The sequence below is a fragment of the Passer domesticus genome, chromosome 3, assembly GCF_036417665.1.
Source record: "Passer domesticus isolate bPasDom1 chromosome 3, bPasDom1.hap1, whole genome shotgun sequence".
Lineage (NCBI taxonomy): Eukaryota > Metazoa > Chordata > Aves > Passeriformes > Passeridae > Passer > Passer domesticus.
Genome location: NC_087476.1, coordinates 4,010,138 through 4,032,417, shown reverse-complemented (window position 1 = coordinate 4,032,417; position 22,280 = coordinate 4,010,138). Strand labels below are relative to the sequence as shown.

At 49.8% G+C, this 22,280-nt stretch overlaps 3 protein-coding genes and 1 long non-coding RNA gene across 9 annotated transcripts; 3 read left to right on the top strand and 1 right to left on the bottom strand.

Moving 5' to 3' along the window:
• Positions 1-896: 896 nt before the first annotated feature.
• LOC135295846 (uncharacterized) lies at positions 897-8,079 on the bottom strand. Of its 2 annotated transcripts, none has more exons than XR_010357914.1 (3): positions 7,418-8,079; positions 2,987-4,528; positions 897-2,242 (listed from the first exon to the last, which is right to left on the bottom strand). It is a non-coding gene; the product is annotated as an uncharacterized LOC135295846 (long non-coding RNA). The 2 variants fall into 2 exon arrangements; XR_010357915.1 differs by having other exon boundaries at positions 4,357-4,528; positions 7,418-8,071.
• LOC135295842 (gallinacin-4-like) lies at positions 2,051-3,966 on the top strand. The gene is made up of 2 exons (XM_064411616.1): positions 2,051-2,162; positions 3,830-3,966. The coding sequence occupies exons 1-2, from the start codon at positions 2,051-2,053 to the stop codon at positions 3,964-3,966; spliced, it is 249 nt and encodes an 82-aa protein (XP_064267686.1).
• LOC135295841 (gallinacin-5-like) lies at positions 7,016-20,750 on the top strand. 5 transcript variants are annotated; one of them, XM_064411614.1, is made up of 8 exons: positions 7,016-7,154; positions 7,444-7,530; positions 8,106-8,232; positions 8,399-8,551; positions 15,613-15,700; positions 16,089-16,160; positions 16,268-16,376; positions 16,856-19,841. In XM_064411614.1, exons 1-4 carry the CDS (start codon positions 7,112-7,114, stop codon positions 8,412-8,414), a joined length of 273 nt encoding a protein of 90 aa, XP_064267684.1. In that variant the 5' UTR covers positions 7,016-7,111; the 3' UTR covers positions 8,415-8,551; positions 15,613-15,700; positions 16,089-16,160; positions 16,268-16,376; positions 16,856-19,841. The 5 variants fall into 5 exon arrangements, 2 of the variants coding, with proteins under 2 accessions (XP_064267684.1, XP_064267685.1); XR_010357910.1 differs by lacking the exons at positions 7,016-7,154; positions 7,444-7,530; positions 8,106-8,232; positions 8,399-8,551 and adding exons at positions 12,976-15,042; positions 19,863-19,950; positions 20,737-20,750 and having other exon boundaries at positions 16,856-18,877; XM_064411615.1 differs by lacking the exons at positions 15,613-15,700; positions 16,089-16,160; positions 16,268-16,376; positions 16,856-19,841 and adding an exon at positions 15,435-15,599.
• LOC135295843 (spheniscin-1-like) lies at positions 8,573-12,875 on the top strand. Its single transcript, XM_064411618.1, has 3 exons — positions 8,573-11,178; positions 12,185-12,284; positions 12,706-12,875. Exons 2-3 carry the CDS (start codon positions 12,215-12,217, stop codon positions 12,807-12,809), a joined length of 174 nt encoding a protein of 57 aa, XP_064267688.1. The 5' UTR covers positions 8,573-11,178; positions 12,185-12,214; the 3' UTR covers positions 12,810-12,875.
• Positions 20,751-22,280: the final 1,530 nt, after the last annotated feature.

Genomic DNA, 22,280 nt, shown 5'->3' with positions numbered 1-22,280 from the left:
CCGAAGCTGTTTGTGGGAGCTGCTCTGTAAAAGTGACCGCAGCACAATTATGTGTAACCACATTGTGGGACCAAGTACGTTCGACATGCGAGTATTTGACCTCAAAAAAAAAAAAAAAAAGAAAAAATGAGGAAAGAAAGGCACCCAAAAGAGCAACCCAGAGAAACAAGAAGCCTGCGGGCAGCCTGAAAGCTGCTGAAAAGGCTGTGCTGGAAGCCTCGGTGAAATAGTTGCTTTGATTGGGAAAGAAAACAAAGAGATCTAAGAAAAATCCCTGCAGGGCACGAAGGGCGAGCCCAGGGAGGCTCCGGCAGGGATGAGCTCAGCCGTGCTCCAGCAGCTGCCGGAGGAGAACGGCAACTCCCACGGAATGGGGCTGGCCGGATTCAAGCAGGAAAGAGGGATAAAAGAGAAGTGAAGATCCCTTTGCAACAGGCAACTGAATTTATAGAAATGTCTATAAATGGATAAAAAAACAGGGAGGCACTGGAGGAATCCATGGTGAGAAAGGAGGATGCTTAGGAGTGCTGTGCTCAGAGAACTCTTCTGTCTATGGCAAGAGAATAAAGATAATAATAAAACTAAAATTGCTGGGCATGGGCTGTAATCATGTCCATAAATAGTTATGGCATAAAACATCTTACATGCCATGCAGGTAACCTAGTAATGAAAATGTTTTGGTGCAAAAACTTGAAAAAAACCCAAACCACATTTTGATTCTTAACTCTTGGATTTCTCTTCTCCTCTCTCATTTTTCCCTGCCATTCCCTAGTGCAGATCTTTTCCATGTTCTTAATTGTCCAGATTTTCCCTTCCAACAGCAGTAATGATGTAGAATTAATGACAGCCCATTAACCCTCTTCCTAAATTCCAAAGAACTAACTTCCCATTCAACATAGGTTTGGTGGGTTTTATTTTAACATTCCAGCTGATGATTATTTTACTTCTATGATGATATATTGTTCATGCTTGTAAAGGAAATATAAAACCTCTGAAAACAGATGGAAACATTCCTTGAGTGAGCTGCTGTGGCCAAAGGGTTGCTCAAAGGGAGGAGCCCAGGGTGGTTTTTATCATCTCAACACATTTCCCGAGGCGATGCCGCAATGCTTTGAAAGCCAGACCTTGGTTCCTCTTAGGACAACAGCAAAGAGGATTCATTGGGTGTCCCCAGAGCTCCCCAAAGCCTCATTGGCCACCAGAAGGCTGTGGAGGTCAAACATCCCTCCAGAAACAGCACAAACCCACCCAGCTCTGCTCCTTCATCTTCATCCGGGTGGCTGACACTGATCCTGGGACTGTTCCAGCCTAGAGCTCCTCCTACCTGGTAACAGCCAAAATATTCTCATTATTCAGCCTCTTTCAAATGGTTTTGTCCTTCTTAAACGGGTGGAGACTTCATGTCTTTAATGTTTAGCTTATCATGTTTATTTATTTTGTTTTATAGCCTTAACTGCTCTGTGGCTCCAGTCTGTCATGAGCCAGTTCTAGAGGTGTCAAATGTTGATAAGGGAGAGGAGTTTTTGTTGGCAGCAGGAAATGCAAATACTCAAAAATTTATCCTGGAAAAAATGTAATTCTTGAGGGGAAGAATAACAACAGTGTCCAAGAAAGAATAAGGAGAAGCTGGCTTTTGGGTTAATTGGGAAGAAAATTGCTTTTTCAGCTCTTTTTTTTTTAAGTAGAAAAGCTTGAGAAAACCCATGGGGTTGTTTTGTATAAATGTAGCAAAAATTGTCTTATTTTCTGAATTAGCAGCTTTACCTTCCATAAGGCAAATCAAATTTATTGCAATGCACTGCAGGTTATCAAGAAATCCAGGATAAATTGCTGGTCACTTAAAGCATTAATTAAAAGGGATTTAAAATTGAATTTTTTGCATGGAAGTTTCTTCCTATGCCATGATTCTATGTGTGCTCCAGGAAAATCTTAAAACAATAGACACGATGATGACAAAAATGTGTAATAACCTCTTTTAGGTAACTTCCAGGTCCTGAAGAACATTTCTCTGTGTCACATCTGGGACTATGGAGGGACAAGGCTCTAACCAATGTCCTGGTCTCCTTTCTCTGCAGTGACCCAGGATCCCAGCCCACCCTCTGCCATGAAAATCCTTCCTTTTCTCCTTGTTCTCCTCTTGGTGGCATTTCACGGAGCTGCAGGTAAGGTGAGGGACTAAAGAGAAGATGTTGATGTCTTGCAAAGCTCTCCTGTCCCCTTTGGGATGTGACCAAGCTGCCTCCTGCAAAGAATCCTCACATAAATCATCAAAACTCATTGGAGATTACAGATGAGAAATTAAATTAGCAGGCAAATACTCCAAGCATCACTTTGAAAGGGGCAACCTCAAAATTACCATTCAGCACCAGCGTTTTCTCCATTAAACCCTGCAGGCTTGTACTTAAATTACTTAGCCTCTGAGTCACCCAACAAACAAATTAAATCATGATCAAGTATTCTTAAACCACACGGAAAAGAAAGAAAAAGTAATCTGGCCCCACGTTCTTCAAATATCCTTTGCTTTAGGAGCTGGGACATAAGGTGGAGAGGCACAGAATCATGATACCTGTTGGGGGGTCCAAAGGAGTCTGGGACCCCAGACCAACTCTATTGTCCAGAAGAAGGGATTTTATTTTAATATCAGCCCTGAAAATGGCACAGCTAAATTTGCAGGGTGCTCTGTGCACAAACAGGGGCTGGTGGAGTTTTGATCTCTGTGGGAACAGGATGGAAAGTGTCCTCTAGGGAAGTTAGGATGGGAAAAGTCTGTGATGAACTACAGCAGACCAGAAATGTGGGAAAACTGTCATATATATATTCCTGGAGGGATTTAAAAGCCATCTGGATGTGGCCCTGAGGACATGGATTAGTGGAGGGCTTGGCAATGCTGGGTTAACAGTTGGACTTGACAATCTTGAAGGTCTTTTCCAACCCAAAGGAATCTGTGATCCTATGATTTTATGTGGTTGTCTGGTGTTCTTCTTACCTGGGCCTCTGCCTGTGCCAGTTCCCAGAGGCAGGACACTGGGCAAAGAGTTCTTTTGGCCTGTTTTATGTCCTTATTTACCACACAGGGGATGTCTGGCCTGTTTTCAGTAGGACCTTCTGGGTGTATTAAAGCCAGAAAATTACCTGTATCTGGGAAGAAAAGTGCTCCTGAGAGCTCAGACTGCTCACAATGCCTCACAGACTGCTAGTTTGAGACCAGGAATGTTTTATTCACCCTTTAAACCACTCCTTTATTACTCCCTGGGATTTTCTGGGTGTGTATATATCTGACATGCTGGGAATCCAGCCCACCAGAGATGTGCAGGATGCACTGTCCATATTTAATATCCATTTCCTGTTTGCTGGAACAAGCTCCCCTCTCTCTGAATACTTTGCAATGTTCCATGGATGAGCTGGAAACTGGAATTAATTGGTTCATGTGCACTCAGTCAGGTGCCTCCAGAACACTTCAGCTGCCAGGCTGCATCTTTATTAATCGACCAAACAGGGCCAGGCAACCTCCTGCCTAATTGCTGGTCTGCTCCCTGGGGTTGTTTTGATCCCTGACAATTAGCACCTTCATGGATAAAACCTGTTCTGGGAATAGCACAGGCTGGTGGCCGTTCCCAATGGCAGTTTGAATTGTGGGTATCCTATTTTGGCAGGAAAGAAGGAATTAAGAGTGTTTGCTTGGTCATTGTGCCCACAGACCTCCTCCTCTGAGGACTGAACTGTCACGTCCTTGTCAGCTCACAGGGATTAAGCAAAATGCAAATCCCTGCCGGAAATAAAATGTCTCCCATCTTTTGTTTATTTATTTGGTTTTTTGTTCTTTTTTAAGGTAGAAGCTTGGCAAGGCCCAGGAGGCCTTACATGGAGTGTGGGTATCGTGGGACCTTCTGCCACAGGGGGAAATGCCCTCGTGGCAACGATTACCTGGGGTCGTGTCGTTCTGGGTACAGTTGCTGTAGGTGGTAAGTTCAGGATTTGTCTGGGGCAAAGATGACTTCCCAAATTATCACTGGAATCCCAAACAGCAGGATTTTCCTCATAATCATAATTCTGAATATCCTTTCCTTTGTAGGCTCTAGTGTGGCTAATTGTGGAGCATCTCCAGGAGTGATTGCTTTTGATATCGTTGGATTCAAGGAATTGTTGCAGCAGCAACCAAGGATTTGTCATTCTCCTTTCAATAAAAGCAAGATGTGGGGAGGTTGCATGGCTGCCCTGTGTGGTGTTGTCAATCATTTCCAAAAGTAATTAATTTCCCATTCATTTCCCATGTCTTATTTCCATTAAGAATTTTAAACAAGAATTGTGAAATTAATCTAGACCTGCCAGGAATGTGTAGTTCACCAAAATATTTACCCCTCTGGGGCTCCTGACAAGCACTCCACACATGCCTGCTAGGGAATTCTCTGTCATGGCTGAGATCAGTCACCATTTCCACTGGGAGCACAAAAGTCTTCTCCAGTGTGACACTTCACAGCATCTCTGCTCTGAAACCTTTGGGTTCCCATCTGATCCAGAGCTTTCAGACCTGGGCAAAAGCATATTTTTTTTTTTATTATGGGAACTAAAGTCACACTGAGCAGGACAAATTGGTAATCTGAAGTCTGATTTTATACTTGCCATTTCTGTCTGCTATAAATTTGGAGTGAATCTGCAAAATTTATATTTGCTGCAGTTGCAAAACAGGAGATCAGAGTTAGACCTGTGACATTGCTTGAGGCAATTATAGAAACATGTGCAAGAGGCCAAATCCACTGTGCCTCTGATCACTTCTCTTCCAAGAGATTCATCCTGTCCTGCCCTGGACCACAAAAGAAAACCTAGAAGGTGCAGGTTGCTCAGAGAGCTCATGTCTCTGCACAGTCAGGAGCATCCTTGTGCTGACAAGGAATCCTTCATGCCCAGAGAAGCTGGGCTGCACCACCCCTGGAAGTGTCCAAGGCCAGGTTGGATGGGGCTTGGAGCACCCTGGGATAGTGGAAGGTGTCCCATGGCAGGGGGTGGAATGAAATGATCTCTAAGGTCCCTTCTAATCCAAACCATTCTGTGAAGGGAGGAGCAGTTTAAGGGAAGCAACCAACCCAAGTGCCAAGGGCTGACTGGAAGCCCTGAGCTGCCCATTTATTGCAAAGCATTTGCCCACCCTCACAGAACCACAGAATCACAGAATTTTTAGGGTTGGAAGGCACCTCAGGAGAGCATCCAGTCCAACCCCCTGCCAAGGCAGGGTCACCTGAAGAATGTGACACAGGAACACATCCAGGTGGGTTTGGAATGTCTCCAAAGAAGAAACTCCATGCCCTCCCTGGGCAGCTGTTTCAATGCTCTGACACTCTCAACATAAAGAAGTTCCTCCTCAAGTAGAGATGGAATTTCTTATGTTTCATTTTATGGCCACTGCTCCTCATCCTGTGGCTGGGCATCACTGAAGAGGAGTCAGTCACCATCCTCTGACACCCCTTAGAGATATTTTTATGGATTGTTGAGATCCCCTCTCAGTATTCTCCAGACTGAACAGGCCCAGCTCCCTCACTCTCTGGCCTGTTCAAAGCAGATGTTTCTGCAAATGACTGTGCCACCACTGAAACCACAGCCTTGTGCAGGGCAGGAAGCTGGGCCAACAGCCTCCTCCAAGGGATCTCCCTGCATGGAAACTTAAGGAAGTTGCCAAGTGGAGCCAAACCAGCAATTTACAGTTGATGTCCTAAGAGATTTTTGCACAATCCACTCTAGGTGAATGTTTCACAAACTGGAATGGCACAAGATTTTTGCTCAAGGACTGGGGACTTTGCAAGGAGGGTTCAGCCCCTGTAATTTTAGTTTCATCTGCCTGTAGAATCATGCAGAATCCAGTCCCATCATGCTTTTATCTCATCACCACCACAAAGAGCTGTCCTTGCCTTTATGGCTGGGGAAGGGCTTCAAGAGCCAGTTCAGAATGAAACAAGCTGAAACCCCCTAGGATCCATGCTGCACATCTCCTCCCTGTTTCTAATCCCAACCCCATCTCCCCAGCACTCTACACATTCAAACTCACAGAATCAGAGAATCATAAAATGCTTTGGGTTGGAAGGGACCTTAAAATCATATAGATCCAACCCCCCCACCATGATCAGGAACACTTTCCACTATCCCAGATTGCTCCAAGCCCTGTCCAGCCTGGCCTTGGACACTTCCAGGGATTAAGCTGATGCGTGTGCTAAAGAGCAACAGCACAGAGATGTAGCTAATTGCCCCCTGTAAGAAACCTGGACATAGCTGCTCCCACTCCCTTGCCTCCTGGGGTTTTGATGCCAAGACAGCTCAGCAGATATTAAAAAAGACTTGGGGCATGGTATTTTCTCTTTTTCTGGCTGCAGCTGTAGGATCAGGATTTCCTTCAGTGGTGAAGGAAATAAAAAGCTGTCCTGAGTGCTCTGACTACCATGGCAGAGTAGTAGTGATCCCCCTGGATACAGATCTGCAAACAGTTTGTACAATGTCCCTCACTGGGGAGTGACAAAACAATTAAATATGACGAGTTGTTTGGATCAAAGGCATATTCATGTACTGCCCAGAGGAGCCGTGGCTGTCCCATGCCTGGAAGTGTTCAAAGACAGGTTGGATGGGGCTTGGAGCACCTACTGGAAGGTGTCCCTGTCCATGGCAGCTGGCTGGAAACTCCTGGTCCCTTCCAAACCAAATCATTGTGTGATCCCACAATTTATGTGACCGCTTAGTAAACACACACCAGGCATGAGTGTGTTTTAAACATCCATCCCCATACACATAACGCTTGATGAAGCTGCAGCAAGGCTGAAAATATTTATGAAGATGCTCCATCAAACAGCAAAGGGTTACACACAGCAAACTCCACCAAACAAAGCCACAATTAAAGCTTGTCCTTCCCAGGGCTGCAGTTGGACAGGGATGTCATCCCAAGTGGCGTCTTCCCAGTTATTTTCAAGTGAAGCATAGAGAGAACGCGCTTCCCGCAGGGGGAGGAGGACAGAGCTCCTTTGTGTGGTGAAAGCTGAGTGTTTGCCAGGGCCTGACGAACAGGGATGCAGTGTGTGTGTCCCCAGAGGTGTCCAGCAAACCACAGCACCGAGCAGCCCTTACGCAAGGTGGGATGACACAAGACCCTGGGCTCGAGGCCTGGGAATCCTTCTCAGGTGTCAGATGAGGAAAGCTCTGCTTGTTTTTCTCTGTCGGGGGAAGGAACAGAAAAAGGAGCTTTGGGGCTGGACATTTGGGAGGATTCAGCCATCCCAAGGGATACTGTGGCACGTGGAGAGACCAAACTGCTGCTGCTGGTGCCAGGAGGCTCCGACTGCCGGGCTGCATCCTCCCACCAGTGACTGGTCACATCCCCTCTCCTCCGATCTGTCCCCGCGCAGGTGCTGCACGACCTGCAGGAAAGGATCCTCCCACTCACCTCTGCCTCCTTTCTCTTCTCCCCAGAGCTGCGACTCTGCTGGGGACTCCCAGGCATGCGGATCCTGCCTGTCCTCTGTGCTCTGCTCCTCCTGATGCTCCAGGGGGTGACAGGTAAGAAATGTGGAGGGTTTTTCCTCTGTCGGTGTTTTTTTAGGGAGGATTTGTCGCCTGAGCTGATGAGTCAGATGTGAGCTCTCCTCGTGGCGGTGCCATTCCCACCGGAGTCCCTCTGACCCCACACCTTTAAGGAAAGACTCCAGCTGCAGGTTCTGCTGTTGGGACCAGAGCTGGGGCATTGTATTAAAGCTCTCATCCTGCCAAATCTGGGATTTGACCCCTCTCCGTGCCTCCTGACCCCTGCATTTCTGAGTCAGCAGCACTGGGCACAGCAGCCCTGCTGGAGAGGAGGAGCGTGGAGGAAGGGAAATCCTGCTTCTACCCTGGGCGTTCTCCCGTGCTCCAGGAAGGACGCAGCAGGCACGATGGAGACCTCTCCCAGAGCCTGCTTAGGGGTGTAGTGACTGTCTCCCATCCAGGTGCCACAAACTGACCTGGATTTCTGCTGCAGGCGCTGCTCAGCAGTTGTGGCAGGGGACAAGCAGGGCTGGGCTAACGCTGGCCGTGCAGGGACCAGGGGCTGTGCTCAGCATGTCGGCTGAAATCTCCTCTCTCTCCGTGCCCTGCAGGGCTGTCCCCGGGTCGAGCATCAGCCCAGGACTGCGAGCGCCGCGGGGGATTCTGCTCGCACCGCTCCTGCCCGCCGGGGATCGGCCGCATCGGCCTCTGCTCCGAGCGGGAATTCTGCTGTCGGATGTGAGTTCAGGGCTGCCCGGAGGGCGCAGGCTGCTGCTGCTATTGGGGTTGGGGTGAGGCTGCTGGGGAAAAAGCGGGGATTATGCAGCCCAAGGGTCCAGGGACACTGCTGACCCTCACTGCTGCCCTGGCTGGGACCCGCACTGCCAGACCTTTCCTCCCGCAGGCGCTGGTATCCCTGATCCCGGATCCCCGAGCAGGACTCCAGGCCGGGACGATGCTGCCCGGGGGCACCGAGCACTGCCGGGGGCAGCAGCAGCCCCGCACAGCCAGACCTGGATCCCGTGGGAATCCCACCCCCCAGTGTCCCCAATACAAGGTGGTGGTCGTTCCCGCTGCCAAGATGTGTATCCTGGGTGTGCATCTCTTTCCTCCGTGCATAGGGGAGGGCAGAGAGGACGGGGTGAATTCCTGACAGACGCGGACACACAAACACTGTCCCACCATCCACCCTCTCTCCATGCTGGCCTCAGCCACACCAGCATCTCCACCTGTGGTGGGAGGGGGGACACAGGTGACACTCACAGGCACCCCAATGCCAGCCTTTTGGCTCAGCAAGGGGACCCCAGAACCTCTCACACAGGGATGGAGGGGTGGCTGTGACCACCCTAATTTCAGTGGGGACCTGCTGGTTGTCCACTGTCTCCCGGGCTGGGTCAGGAGTCCTTGTGGGGCTGTTCCATGGGACACACATTGCCCTGGTGTCCTTGGGTCCGTCCCCAGCTGTGGGGCACCAGGGGGGTTGTGGGGTCCAGGGGTATCTGAGGGGTATGAGAAGTCATTCTGCTCCAGAGGAAATAGGACTGCTGTCTGTGCCATAGGGCTTCTTAGGAGCTTTGGATTGAGTTGGGTGTTAGAGCTGGGGGGGTTTCAAGGCCGGGGGGCTCAGTTAGGAGCCCAGGTGGGTCATTGTGGATGATTGGTGTGGCAGATCCAGGATGCTCAGCTCAGGGATAGGGTTATGGTTAGGGTTAGGATTAGGGTGCCATGGGGGTGCCATGGGGCAGTGACCATGGGGATGCTGGGACAGGGGACACCCACTGCTCCCCTCCATGGAGCAGGGCAGCCAGAGGTGAGAGCAGCCTCTCCTGAGGTATTGGGCATTGCTGTGGGCACAAGGAAGGCCAGATCAGGGTCCAAGTCTGGGTCTGGATCAGCAAGGCCAAGCTGCAGCTCTGATGGGGTCGAGCACAAGATTCCCAGGTCAGAGCAGCTTCCCAGGGCAGGGCTGGCCCCAGCCATGGCCTCCCTGCAGTGGGGATTACAGAAGTCATTGCCACACCATAAGCAGCCATCCCTGGCTGTGCTGCTCTGGGCTGGTCCTGAGTCTGTTTCCAAAACTCCAGGAGCAATGATATTCCAAGGACAGGAATGGACACCCATCCTAATTCCACAGACTGATGCTCAAGGAATGTCCCCATCATGCATCAAGGCCAGGTTGGACAGGGCTTGGAGCATCCTGGGATAGTGGAAGGGGTTGGAATGAGATGAATTCTAAAGTTCCTTCCAACCCAAACCATTCCATGATTCCATGTATCTCTCTGAGAGATGACACCAGCCCCCATGTCCCTCATGTATCCAACCACAATTCCCATTCTCCTCTCCAGGATCCAGCTCCAGGAGCTTTGGTCTCTCTGAGCAATGCACCAGCACCACGGAGACACATCACAGACAGACTGTTTGTACAAAAAAGGATTACAAATAAAGTTTACTAGGAGTGTAGGACAGGCAATAAGATGGATGTTGGGCATGGCCAGGAAACAGCCTTGGATACATTCCTTCTTTCTCTCTAATAATCCTTCTTCCATGAGCCACCTTGACCTTTATCTTTCTGAAATACCACAGAATTCCTATAAAACCAAAACCTCTCCTGATCAAGTTCACATCTCTAAGGCCTGATAAGGCCCTGTTCACCTTCTTTCACTAATCTCCCACAGATTGCCCATTTTTATACAGCATTTTGCTGCTGTTGACCCACATTTGTGGATTTTGTACCAACTAGGGCAGTTTCAGAAGCAGTGGATTCAGCCAGAATGAGGTGAGGTGTGGTCTCCCCTGAGTGCATTTCCTCTTTGCACTGCTTGACTATTTGAGTAGACATCAGAAAGGCATCCTTAGGCTTATCACTTTCTGTCAGGTGCAATGCAAGTCACTTTGGCAAGGATGAAGCTGTTCTTGTGATGTTAAAAGAGAAGGAAACCAAATTTTTTTTTAATGTTTCTGTGTGTCACACAGCACCAACTCCCTAAGCACACTGACAGAACAGGAAGAGAAGAATATTTTGTCAAAGAATCTCAGAATGGTTTGGTGAAGAAGGGGCTTTTAATGTCATTCAGTTCCACCCCCTACCATGATCAGGGACACCTTCTATGATCCCAAGCCCCATCCAACCTGGCCTTGGACACTTTCAGGGCTGAGGCAGCAAACTCTGGGCAATCTGTGCCAGGGCCTCACTACCCTCTCAGGAGAGATTGGTTGGGACTGGCTCCTACTTCTGCCTGCACCCACCAGCCTGTTTTGTCCATCCCAGGCAGTTCATGCCATGCCACCACAGCCTGGGTGCCTCTGTGCCGTGGGTGTCACAAGAGGTGTTGCATGAGGACAACGGTGACAATTGCAACAGCCCCAGGGGGCACCTCAGCCTCTGCTGTTGCATCAGAGAGGGAAAAGGAGAAGCCCCAGCATCCCCACATGGATGGGTGGTTTTCTGATTGGCCAAGGGGGGAATGTGTCAGCAAAAACCAGTCAATGTCCCCACGGCTTGCAACAATATAAAATCAGAGCGTTTTGGCCAAAAAAGTGCTCCTGTAGGAGTGTGCCCTCTGTTGACAGAGTGACAAAACTATCTTTTGTCCCCCTAAAAAGGAAAGAAGCCCAGAAGCTTCTCTCATCAATTAGGTGAAAAGCCACCTCATAGGACCCAGGAGACTTCACCTCAGACTTAAGGTTAGCTAATTGGACAGAAACCAAAAAGTCCTGCCTGGGCATTTTAGTAGAAAAAAAGGAGAACAAAGAAAATAATTGCTGTTGTCAGATGTTTTACCAGCAGCAAGATCTCTTGCACCTGGCTGGATTTTTCTGTTTGTTATTTTGCCTTTTATTAAACCTTTTTGTTTCCAACACTGCAGCAGAAGCCATCCTGCTTATTTTTATGCCTCCAAAGGTAGCTGAGCTATCTTGGGTGTGATATAGGCCTCTGAGAGCTTATTAGACCTGGCTCAAGAAGGCTACTATATCATGCTCCTTGAACCCAAGGGTCACTGGACACAGTGATTCCTCTTGGGTTTTTTGCTGCCTGAATGCCTAGACCTTCATCAGGTAGGTGACTCTGGGGTCTCCTGGAACATGATCAGATGAGGTAATGGATTTCCCAGAGACTGAAACATCATTAAATGCTCCTGAGGTTGGCAGGATGGCACAAAACACAGAATTCTTTTTAAGAGGAAAGCAGAGGAAACATCATCTGCTGTAGCTGGAGGCAGCCTGTTGGGAGCTCCCCATGTGTGGACACGCGAGGCTTGAATCCATGTTTCAGAAGGCTGGTTTATTGTGTTATGATATATATTATATTAAAATACTGCATTAAAACTATACTAAAATAATAGAGAAAAAAGATCATCAGAAGGCTTGAAAGAACAAGAATAGAATGCATAACAAAATCTTGTGACTCCCAGAGTCTGATGCAGCTGCATCTGTGATTGGCTCTTAATTAGAAACAACCAACATGCACCAATCACAGATGTACCTGTTGCATTCCACAGCAGCAGATAGTTATTGTTTACATTTCTTTCCTGAGGCCCTCAGCTCCCAAGAGGGAAAAATCCTAGCAGAGGATTTTTCTTAAAATATCAGAGTAACAGCAGCCCCTTTACAGTCTGGTGAACCAAAGATCCCAGGCTCCTGCCCCACCTGGGTCCTGCCTGTCCCCATTGCCTTGGTGTCCCCTCTGCAGCTCTGTGAAGACCCAGGAGAAGCAGCAGCCATGAAGATCCTGTTCCTGCTCTTCCCCCTGATCCTCCTGTTGGTCCAGAGTTCTTCAAGTGAGAGGAAAAGTGGGGAGATGTGTGATCCTTCATTACTGGGGTTTTCTATGTCCTGGGAAGTGACAGCTTTAGTGGGAGTGATGCAAAGGTAAGGGGGGATTGAGGAGAAAGGTGTTTCACCAGTAATAGTTCTATAGGACACAGACTTGGCTGGAAAGACCCCATGTAAATAGAATATCGGCTTCTTTGGTGGGTCAGGAAGGGGTTTGGTTTCAGGCTTCCACCCTGCACCCAGCTGTTCCTCTTTGGGTGTCTCTGAATGTTCTTCTGCCCTGTGTGTGATCTTTGCTGTGGGGCGGTTGGAGCTGTATCCATCCACTGGCCAGAAATGCACAAACACCACCAGCTTTTTGCAACCACACACTGCTCTCACAGATTATTGCTTTAATTGTTTCGTATGCTTATTTCCCCATGAAAATGAAAAATGCAGCTGGATGCAGGCAAAGAGGGGGATACTGCACTTATGGGAGATGCAACTTCACTGCGAGACACACTGGAAGATGCACACGGTACAGTGTGTGCTGCAAGAGATAAGGTCTGGAATCCTGCCTGAGGACAGAGTTCCCTCCTTTGTCCACAATAAAATATGTAGCAAAATTATTTCCTGCAAATGCCTGCTACAAAATCTCCTTCTCTATTCCTTGTGGGAGAGATGTCCATAAGGGAGGGAAAAGACTTTGTGGGTTTTGGAGCTGCCCTGAGAGTGGAGTTGCAGCAGCCCCAGGTCAGCCAGGGCCTCCACACTCACCAAAGACACCAAAGAGAGAAACATTCCCTGTCTTTGGGCAGCACCGAGGACATGATCCAGGTCCTGCTGCATCTGCACAGAGCTGGAGCCAGGGCTGCCAGCACTGAGATAGCCCAGCTCCAACCTGTCTGCACCATGGACTGCACCTCACCTCCCCCGAGCCTGACTCTGCTGCAGCACACCCTGGGCATTGCAGGGCAGGGGAGAGAGTGGCAGGGAAATGTACACCAGCTGATGTGCTTGTCTGCTTTCTTTTTACACTATGTGGGTTAAAACCCTGAAATTCCTGAGAAGGATATCCCATTTTCTTCTGGCTGCTGAAAATCACCTCCTGATGTCCCCTGCTTTCATGGGCCATGTCAACTTACTAGAGTACTATTTTAACGATTAACTGTTATAGCATAAAAGCAAAAGTTCTCTTCGTCCATCTCTGGGAAAACAGGGGTTTTCTTTTTGTATCCCTGGGGCAAAGGTTCTTATCCCTCTCATCTCTCTGTTCAAGTTTCTCATTGGATCACAGCACTGCAACATCTGCTTATTTCAACAGTGGTGCTTCTGCTCACTCCTGTAGTTGAATGTTACAGCTGCATCCCCCACAATGCATTCCATGAATTACAGGGGGAAAAAAAGTTTGACATAGCAATTATACCTTCACCATAGCCCCACAAGAGAATTTCAGCCCAAAAACTAAGGCATCTCCTCAATCCCCTCCCATCTACAATTTGACTCCTTCCTCACTGACCTCAGTGTCCCATGTTGTTTCCTCTGCATGTCTTCACCTTTTCCTTTTTCTTATTCAGGAGAGAACCGGTGTTTGTGGACTAATTTTCTCTCAAGCTTTATCAATTGAAACAATTTTTATAGATTTCTGCAGTGCTGAAAGGTTTATCTCATTCAGGCTCTGCATCGGGGGAATCACTCGCTGTGATCACTCACTGATAATGGGGTTTTTCTTCCCCATTATTTCTTTCATCTTTCAATGTCTAATTTCATTTTTTGGTAAACCTCAAGTTTATTTGTAAAAGCAAATATCTTTTTCCATTCATCAATCAGTGGAATCCTTCCCATTGTTTCTTTCATCTCCCAGTGCTAGCTTTCTCTACCAGCAGACCCACAGCTTGTTTGTAAAGACAAATCTGCTATTCCTCTCACTGGGAAAGAGGCCTGGCCCTGCTGGGAAGGGGCCTGGCCCCATCAGGAAGGGGCTTTGTTAGGTTTCTTTTTCTCGGGCCAGGTCTTATAAACCCTCAAAAGGGAACCTAACACACCCGAGGATGGCTTAGCTATTAGCTTTTGGGGGCATATAATAAGCAAGATGGCTTCTGCTGCAGTGTTAGAAACAAAAAGGGTTTAATAAAAGGTAAAATAACAAACAGAAAAACTCGAGCTAGGTACAGAGGTCCTGGTATAAACACCTCACAAAAGCAGTTTAGTTCTTTTTGCTCTCTTCTTTTCTACCTGATGGGCCAGGCGGGACTTTTTGGCTTCTATCCAATTAGATGACCTCGAGATTTTGGTGAAGTCTCTGAGGTCCTATGAGGTGGCTTTTCACCTAATCATTGAGAGAAACTTCTAGGCTTCTTTCCTTTTTTGGGGGACAAAGGATAGCTTTGCCGCTCTTGTCCTTAGGGGGCACAATCCTACAGGGCTTGGCAGGCCTGTGAGGGGCTCAGCAGCCTGCTCACCACCCCTCAGAGGACAGAAATCTCAGCCATGCCACGTCCTGCTGCAGGCCGAGCCAGCCTGGCCGCACAGGGCCTGCCCGGCCTGGCCAGTTACCATTCCAAGCCTGGAAGCCCAAAGACCTTTCCTGGCCTTTGCTGGTTTTTAAATGTGCCTTCATGGGGGCGTGTTCAACTCTTTTAAGTGGTTGAACTGGGTGTCAATCTTCAAAACTAGCCAGCTGATTGGCTCTGCCAGGCCCCTTCAGGGAACCGCCCCTGCGGCCTGTGGACTGCGCCCAACTGAAAATCAGATTTCGTTAAACCGCGACGCTGGAAAGAGAGTAAAGGCCTTCCTGTGAGTCTAAGAGGCCAGAACTTGTGGAAAGTTAACTTGAAGTTTCCTAAGTAAAGGAGAGACCGTAATGGTGCCTTGATGGTGCAGGAGGGAGACAAGAACCTCATTGCTGGGGGAATGGGGGGCTTTCCCTAGGAAAGGAAGGAGATTCTATTCCCACAGCGGTATGGAGATTTCCCATAATTTCAGGCTTTCAGCAGTTCCAAAAGCAATTTTATCTCCCTCTCCCCAGTTTCACTGGTCATTTATTTGGTTTGAATTGGCAACTTGGCTTCAGGTCTGTGGTCTGTGCTCAGGGAAAGGTCTTTGGAAGAGCTCTGAGGAAGGTCACGGGAATGAATCCTCTTAGGTCATTGATTTCCTATAGACCAAGACATAGTGTAATACCCCAGGTATTGAAGGGTGGAACAAACCTAAGAATGTTTTAAGGAGAAAGGTGGAGGAAATGTCATCTTCTGTGGCTGGAAGCAGCCTATCTGCAGTTTTGGTGAACCACAGAGCTCTGCAACACAGGCTCTTGCCCCACCTGGGGTCCTGCATGTCCCCATTGTCTTCGTGTTCCCTCTGCAGCCCTGTGACGACCCAGAAGGGGCAGCAGCCATGAAGATCCTGTTCCTGCTCTTCCCCCTGATCCTTCTGTTGGTCCAGAGTGCTGCAGGTGAGATGGGAAGAGGGGAAATAGGGGAAAATGTGAGCACCCAGCAGTAGCAATTCCCCTGGAAGTGACCCTGTTTGTGGGAATGTTGAGAATGTAATGGGGTATCAAGGTCAAAGCTGGTTTTTGAGTGAGTTCCCAGCTGCACACTGATGTGGGGTGGAGAGACACCATAGGAAAAAAGCCTGACTTGTTCTGTGAGCCCGGGAGGGGTTTGGTTTCAGGCTCCAATCCTGCACCCAACAATTCCTGTTTAGGAATCTCTTGCCCTGCACAGCAATGGCAGAGAGCCCCAGGGGTGTCTGGATGGGGGGGTTTCCTGAGGCAAAAAGGTGACAATTTTCATCCAGTGGTTCATCCTCTGACTGTCCCAAATCTTCATCACCCCAAGGGATGATCCCTGCCAGGGCTGGACAAGGACTTTTCATCAGAGGTCGCACAAATCACGGCACAGCCAGGACAGGTATGTGGGATGTGAGGAGTCCCTGCCTGCCAGCAGGACTGCAAGCACACCCCGCTCTGCCAGATTACTGCTGTAATTATTCTGTGTGTCTTTCCCCATGGAAACAGGGAGTAACCTTCAATGCAGAGAGAGAGGAGGAATCTGTTCTTCTGTAAGATGCCGCCCCCCTCTAAGAACTATTGGAAGATGTACAAACATGGACTTTTGCTGCAGAAGGTAAGACCTGGTTTTTCTGGCTAAGGAGAGATTTCTCATTTTCTCTTCCACTGAAGAATCTGTTAAAAATGTCTTTATTGACGACTCATGATAAATACTTGCCTGCATTTATGCCTTGAGAGAGATGCTCAAGAAGAAAGAGAAAATTCTTTGAGTGTTTGGAGCTGCCCTGAGTGGGGCTGAAGAAGACAAAGGACAGCCAGGGCCTCCCCACTCACCAAAGACACCAAAGAGGGAAACATTCCCGGTCCTTGGGCAGCACTGAGGATATGATCCAGATCTTTCTGCATTTGCACAGAGCTGGAGCCAGGGCTGCCAGCACTGAGATAGCCCAGCTCCAACCTGTCTGCACCAAGGACTGCACCTCACCTCCCTTGAGCCTGACTGTGCTGCAGCACACCCTGGGCATTGCAGGGCAGGGGAGAGAGTGGCAAGGAAAGTTACCCCAGCTGATGTGCTTGTCTGCTTTCTTCTTACAGTTTTACGGGTTGAAACCCTGAAATTCCCAAGCAGGACATGACCCATTTGCTTCTGGCTGCTGGACCCATGTGCTGATGTCCCCACGTGCTGATGTCCCCATGTGCTGATGTCCCCTGCCCTCGCTGGCTGTGCCGTGCCCAGCTGGGCTGCCAGCAGCAGTGGCAGCTGCTCCTGCTGGCTGCTGCTGGGCTGGAGCCCTGTGGTGGCAGGGCCGGTGTCTTTGGGGCAGGGGCTGCTTTTCCCGGCTTGAATAAAGAGCAGCACTTTGGCATTGCAGGGCTGGGCCGTGTGTGCGTGTGCTGCTGCTGCTGCAGGGCTGCTGTGCCTGCTGGCCCTGGGGCTGCCACTGCCTTGGTGGCAGCACAAGGCCCTGGCCATGGTGCTGGGGCTGAGCAGCGCCTGTGTCCCTGGGGATGCTCCTGCCTGGCCCTGCTTTGGGGACGCTGAGCCTGGCAGTGCCTGCTGGGCCAGGCTGGCTGGGCTGCCTGTGGTGGGGATGCCCTGCAGATGCTCCCTCTGGGGAACTGGGATCCCTGTGCTGGTCCTGCCACTCCCCTATGTCCCTTGTCCCTGTCAGCCACGGCCTCCCGTGCAGAGCTGTGCTGGGGGATGTGTCCCTTGAGTGGCCTTTGCTATGGTGACCCACAGGAGCTGTCCCTGCTGCTCCTCCTTATCCTGTTCCAGCACCTCAGCCCTCCCTGCTGTTTCTGTGCTGCTCCACACCTCATCCCATCAGACAGGAGTGGGAGGAAGCTGTTCACATCTTGGGTTGGGTGACCCTTGAAAAGATGCCATTGCTGTGGGAATGAACACATTTGTTTGGCCATGGGAGAATGCAGAATGTCCTGGCCTCTCTGCCCATCTCAGGCAGTCTGGAGTGACAATTCTCTGTACCTTGAAAGGCAGGGGCCTCTCCCTGTGTGCAGAGCAGACCTCGGGCACTGGCATTTCAATGGTTTACTATGTGTGTGTCCGTGTACTTGTGGGTATAAGAGTAACTGGGGACCTTGCCTGGCTTAGGGACAGCATTATCCCCCAGGAATCAGTGAGTCATAGAATTGGTGATGTTGGAAAGGCCCTTTAAGCTCATTGAGTGCAACCATTGCCCCAGCACTGCCAAGGCCACCACTAAACCAAGTCCCCAAATGCCATGTCCAGATGGCTTTTAAATACTCCAGAGTTAGTAATTCCACCACTGCCCTGGGCCTGCTGTCCCAACACTACTGATTATGCAAAGAAACTGTTCCTAATACCCAATTGAATCCTTCCCTGGTTCTGCTTTTGGCCATTTCCTCTGCTCAATTTATACTTGTGAGAAGAGACCGACACCAACATTTTTTTGTTGCCAGTGCTCTCTAGAACTGCAAAGTTTGGTGAGGGATGTTCATATGAACCCTGCCTGCTGTGGCCCTTCCTTCCCCTGTGCTAAACCTGAAGTTTTATTTTGTCCCTCTTCTTTACAAACTATGCAGACAAGGTTGTTGAAGTGAAATGAGAGCTAAGTCTTTCCTCTCACTGTACAAAGCAGAGCAAGATTGCTATATTCAGTCAGATCATCCACATCCCACTCTGAGTATTTATAACATCAGGGAAATGAAGGAATGCAAAGAAGCAAACCATTTCCTCATTTCTACTCTTCCCAGCATGATTCACTCTGCCTTGTCCATCCCAGCCCTCTCCTGCCCAGCCCGGTGCTGCTGTGCCGCGGGTGTCACAAGAGGTGTTGCATGGGGACAACGGTGACATTGATTGCAACAGCCCCACCAGGCCCCTCAGCCTCTGCCCCTACAGCAGCAGGGAGGGAGCAGGGCCAGCCCCAGCACCCCCACAGCCATGGGGCACTCCCGGGTTGGCCCAGGCCACTTGTGCCAGCAGCAACTGGGGCCTGTCCCACCCACCTGCACTGCTATAAACCCAGCCTGTTTGGGGCACTGCAGCATTGCCTGGCCCCAAGGGCATCTGCACACAGCCATTCCTGCTGCGTTTGCTGCTGCCTGAACATCCAGACCTTCTCCAGGCAGGTGAGTGCGTGGCCTTTCCCTGGAATCCTGCCCACCCAGGGTCTCAGCTCAAAGCCCATCACCACAGAATCTCCTGAAGCACAAACTGCAGAAATTATCCAGGTGTAAAACTTGACCATCAGAGATGCCTGGGAAAGAGAATAAAAGTCTTTAAGAGAAGTCTATGAGTCCAGAACATGCAGAAAGATAAATTTTAGTTTCCTAAGTGCCTGAGAGACTTGGTTGGAGCCTTTGCTACAAGAGGGAGATGAGATAATTTTTGGGAGAATGGGGACTGCCTTAGCAAAATAGGGAGGCACTTTTCCCAAATCAGTATGGAGATTCCCCATAATTTCAGGCTTTCAGTAGCTGCACAGGTTGATTTCCCATTTCTGGCCAGTTCCCTGCCCTCTGGCTTCTCCCTTGGTCAGTGCTTCCTAGGGCAGGGACAGCAAGTGTGGGGCGGGGAATGTTCTTGCTGGGAATCATAAGAATACTCTGGAATTGGGAATGGGCACAGCCAAGTAGAGCTGGGAGAATATTCTTGATCCCAGGGAAGCAAAGGGAATTGGTCAGGGTGTTTGGGGCATGTGTTTGATACATAAAGTCCAAAGGAGGAACAGCCCTGTATTGCCATAATGTTCAATGATAATTTTATGTCTGCCTTTTCCAAATTTCACTGGCCATTTATCCTGATTTTGTCAGCAACAGTGGGTCCCAGATCTGCAGTCTGTGCTCTGGGAAAAGGTTTTAGCAGACTAGTGAGGAAAGTAATTGAATCAGTGTAGGTTATTGATTTCCCAGAGACTGAGACAATGGAATACTCCCAAGTTTGAAGGCAGGCATACACCTGAGAATTGTTTTTAGAGAAAGGTAGAGGAAACATGATCAGATGTGGCTGGAGGCAACCTATCTGCACTTTGCTGAGCCACAGAGCCCTGCAACACAGGCTCCTGCCCCACTCAGGGTCCTGCATGTCTCCATTGCCTTGGTGTCCCCTCTGCAGCCCTGTGACAACCCAGAAGGGGCAGAAGCCATGAAGATCCTGTTCCTGCTCTTCCCCCTGCTCCTCCTGCTGGTCCAGGGTGCTGCAGGTGAGATGGGAGGAATGGAAATGGGATGTGAGCCCCACCGAGGTAATTCAGTGTCCCTGGAAGTGACCGTGTTTGTGGGGGTGATGAGAAGGTAACACGGGATTGAGGTCAGAGGGGTTTTCAAGTGAGTTTCCAACTAGACAACAATTTGGGGTGGAGAGAGCCCATGGAGACAGAATCCTGGCTTCTTCTGTGGGTTGAGAGGGTGTTTGATTTCAGGCTCCAAGCCTGCACCCAGCTGTTCCTGTTTGGGACTCTCTGGATGTTCTCTTCCCCTGCAGAGATGGCAGAGGGCCCCATGGGGTGTTTGGATGGGGAAGTTTCCTGGGCCACAAAGGTGACATTTCTTATCCAGTGGTTCATCCACTGAGTGTCCCAAAACTTCATCTCTCCAAGGGATGAACCCTGCAAGAGGTGGACAAGGACTTTTCCTCAAGATCACAAAAATCACGGCACAGCCAGGACAGACATGTGGAATGTGAGGAATCCCTTCCTGCCAGCTGTGCTGGTCCAGGCAAAGGTGGGAAAGCAGCTGGGAGACAGCACCGCTCTTCCTCAACCTCACGCTGGTCCTTTCCACTCTCTGTTCTAGTGTGTCTCCAGTTTAGGGTCACAGGGACCTTCCAGGGGAGACAAATTGCAATTGCAGATGTGAATGTGGGGGGTTGGAGCTGAGCCCTTCTCTTGGCCTGAAACGCATGGGGAGCATCAGCCTGACTATAACAAAACTGCTCTCCCTGATGGTTGCTTTAAATGTTGCATGTGTACCTTTCCTCGTGGAAATAGGAAGTGAACTTCAGTGCAAACACAGAAGAGGATACTGTTCTTTTGGGAGATGTGTTCCCCCTGCAAGGCCTATTGGTAGATGTACAGGACAAACCATCTGCTGTAGAGGGTAAGCTCTGCAATCTGGCAGGGGAAAGTTTAATTCTTTTTCCCTAGAAATATGTGTTACAAATTTCCTTCTTGCCAACAGCTGAAAATGCTCTCCTGCATTTATGCTTTCTGAAAGATGCCAAAAAAAAAAAAAAAATTAAAATCCTTGATGGGTTTGGAGCTGCCCTGAGTGGGGCTGCAGCAACCCCAGGTCAGCAAGGGGCTCCCAGCTCACCATAGCCACCAAATAGGAAATAGGCAGCACCAAGGACATGATCCAGGTCTGGCTGCATCTGCACAGAGCTGGAGCCAGGGCTGCCAGCACTGAGATAGCCCAGCTCCAACCTGTCTGCACCAAGGACTGCACCTCACCCCCCCTGAGCCTGACTGTGCTGCAGCACACCCTGGGCATTGCAGGGCAAGGGAGAGAGTGGCAGGGAAAGTTACAGCTGGTGATGTAATTGTTTCCTCTCTTCCTACAGACTGTGGGGTTGAAACCCTGAAATTTCCAAGCAGGACATGGCCCTCGCTTCTGGCTGCTGAAAATCACCTGTTGACGTCCCCATCTGTTGATGTCCCCATGTGCTGATGTCCCCTGCCCTCGCTGGCTGTGCCGTGCCCAGCTGGGCTGCCAGCAGCAGTGGCAGCTGCTCCTGCTGGCTGCTGCTGGGCTGGAGCCCTGTGGTGGCAGGGCCGGTGTCTTTGGGGCAGGGGCTGCTTTTCCCGGCTTGAATAAAGAGCAGCACTTTGGCATTGCAGGGCTGGGCCGTGTGTGCGTGTGCTGCTGCTGCTGCAGGGCTGCTGTGCCTGCTGGCCCTGGGGCTGCCACTGCCTTGGTGGCAGCACAAGGCCCTGGCCATGGTGCTGGGGCTGAGCAGCGCCTGTGTCCCTGGGGATGCTCCTGCCTGGCCCTGCTTTGGGGACGCTGAGCCTGGCAGTGCCTGCTGGGCCAGGCTGGCTGGGCTGCCTGTGGTGGGGCTGCCCTGCAGATGCTCCCTCTGGGGAACTGGGATCCTTATCTTGGTGTTCATAGGCCCAGATATCATTCATTTCTCTGGACTCTGCTCCCATGCCAGAAGAAATGCACTGGGAACTGTGGTCACAGTAGCAAAGCCTCATCCCTAAAACAACCTCAGCTTTGTTCCAAGGTCCCAGCTGCAAAACCTGCAGCAGGAGCCATTCCTTAAAGAAATGGCAGTGAAGAACCTCAGGGAGCATAGTATTGCCACCAGGAGAACTCACATGGGACTCATGAATTTGATAGGGATAAAATAAATGCCTGAACTAAAAGGCTTGCCGTGCCTTCTTTCATTTGCGTTATTTCTATAGGAAATAATGACTATCCACAGCACAGCTTCACTGTAGCAGCACTTAAATCCTCCATTTTTCCCTACATTCCATTTATTATGACCTTGTCTGCTGCTGTCTGCAGCATTGGGAAGGGGAAGAGCACA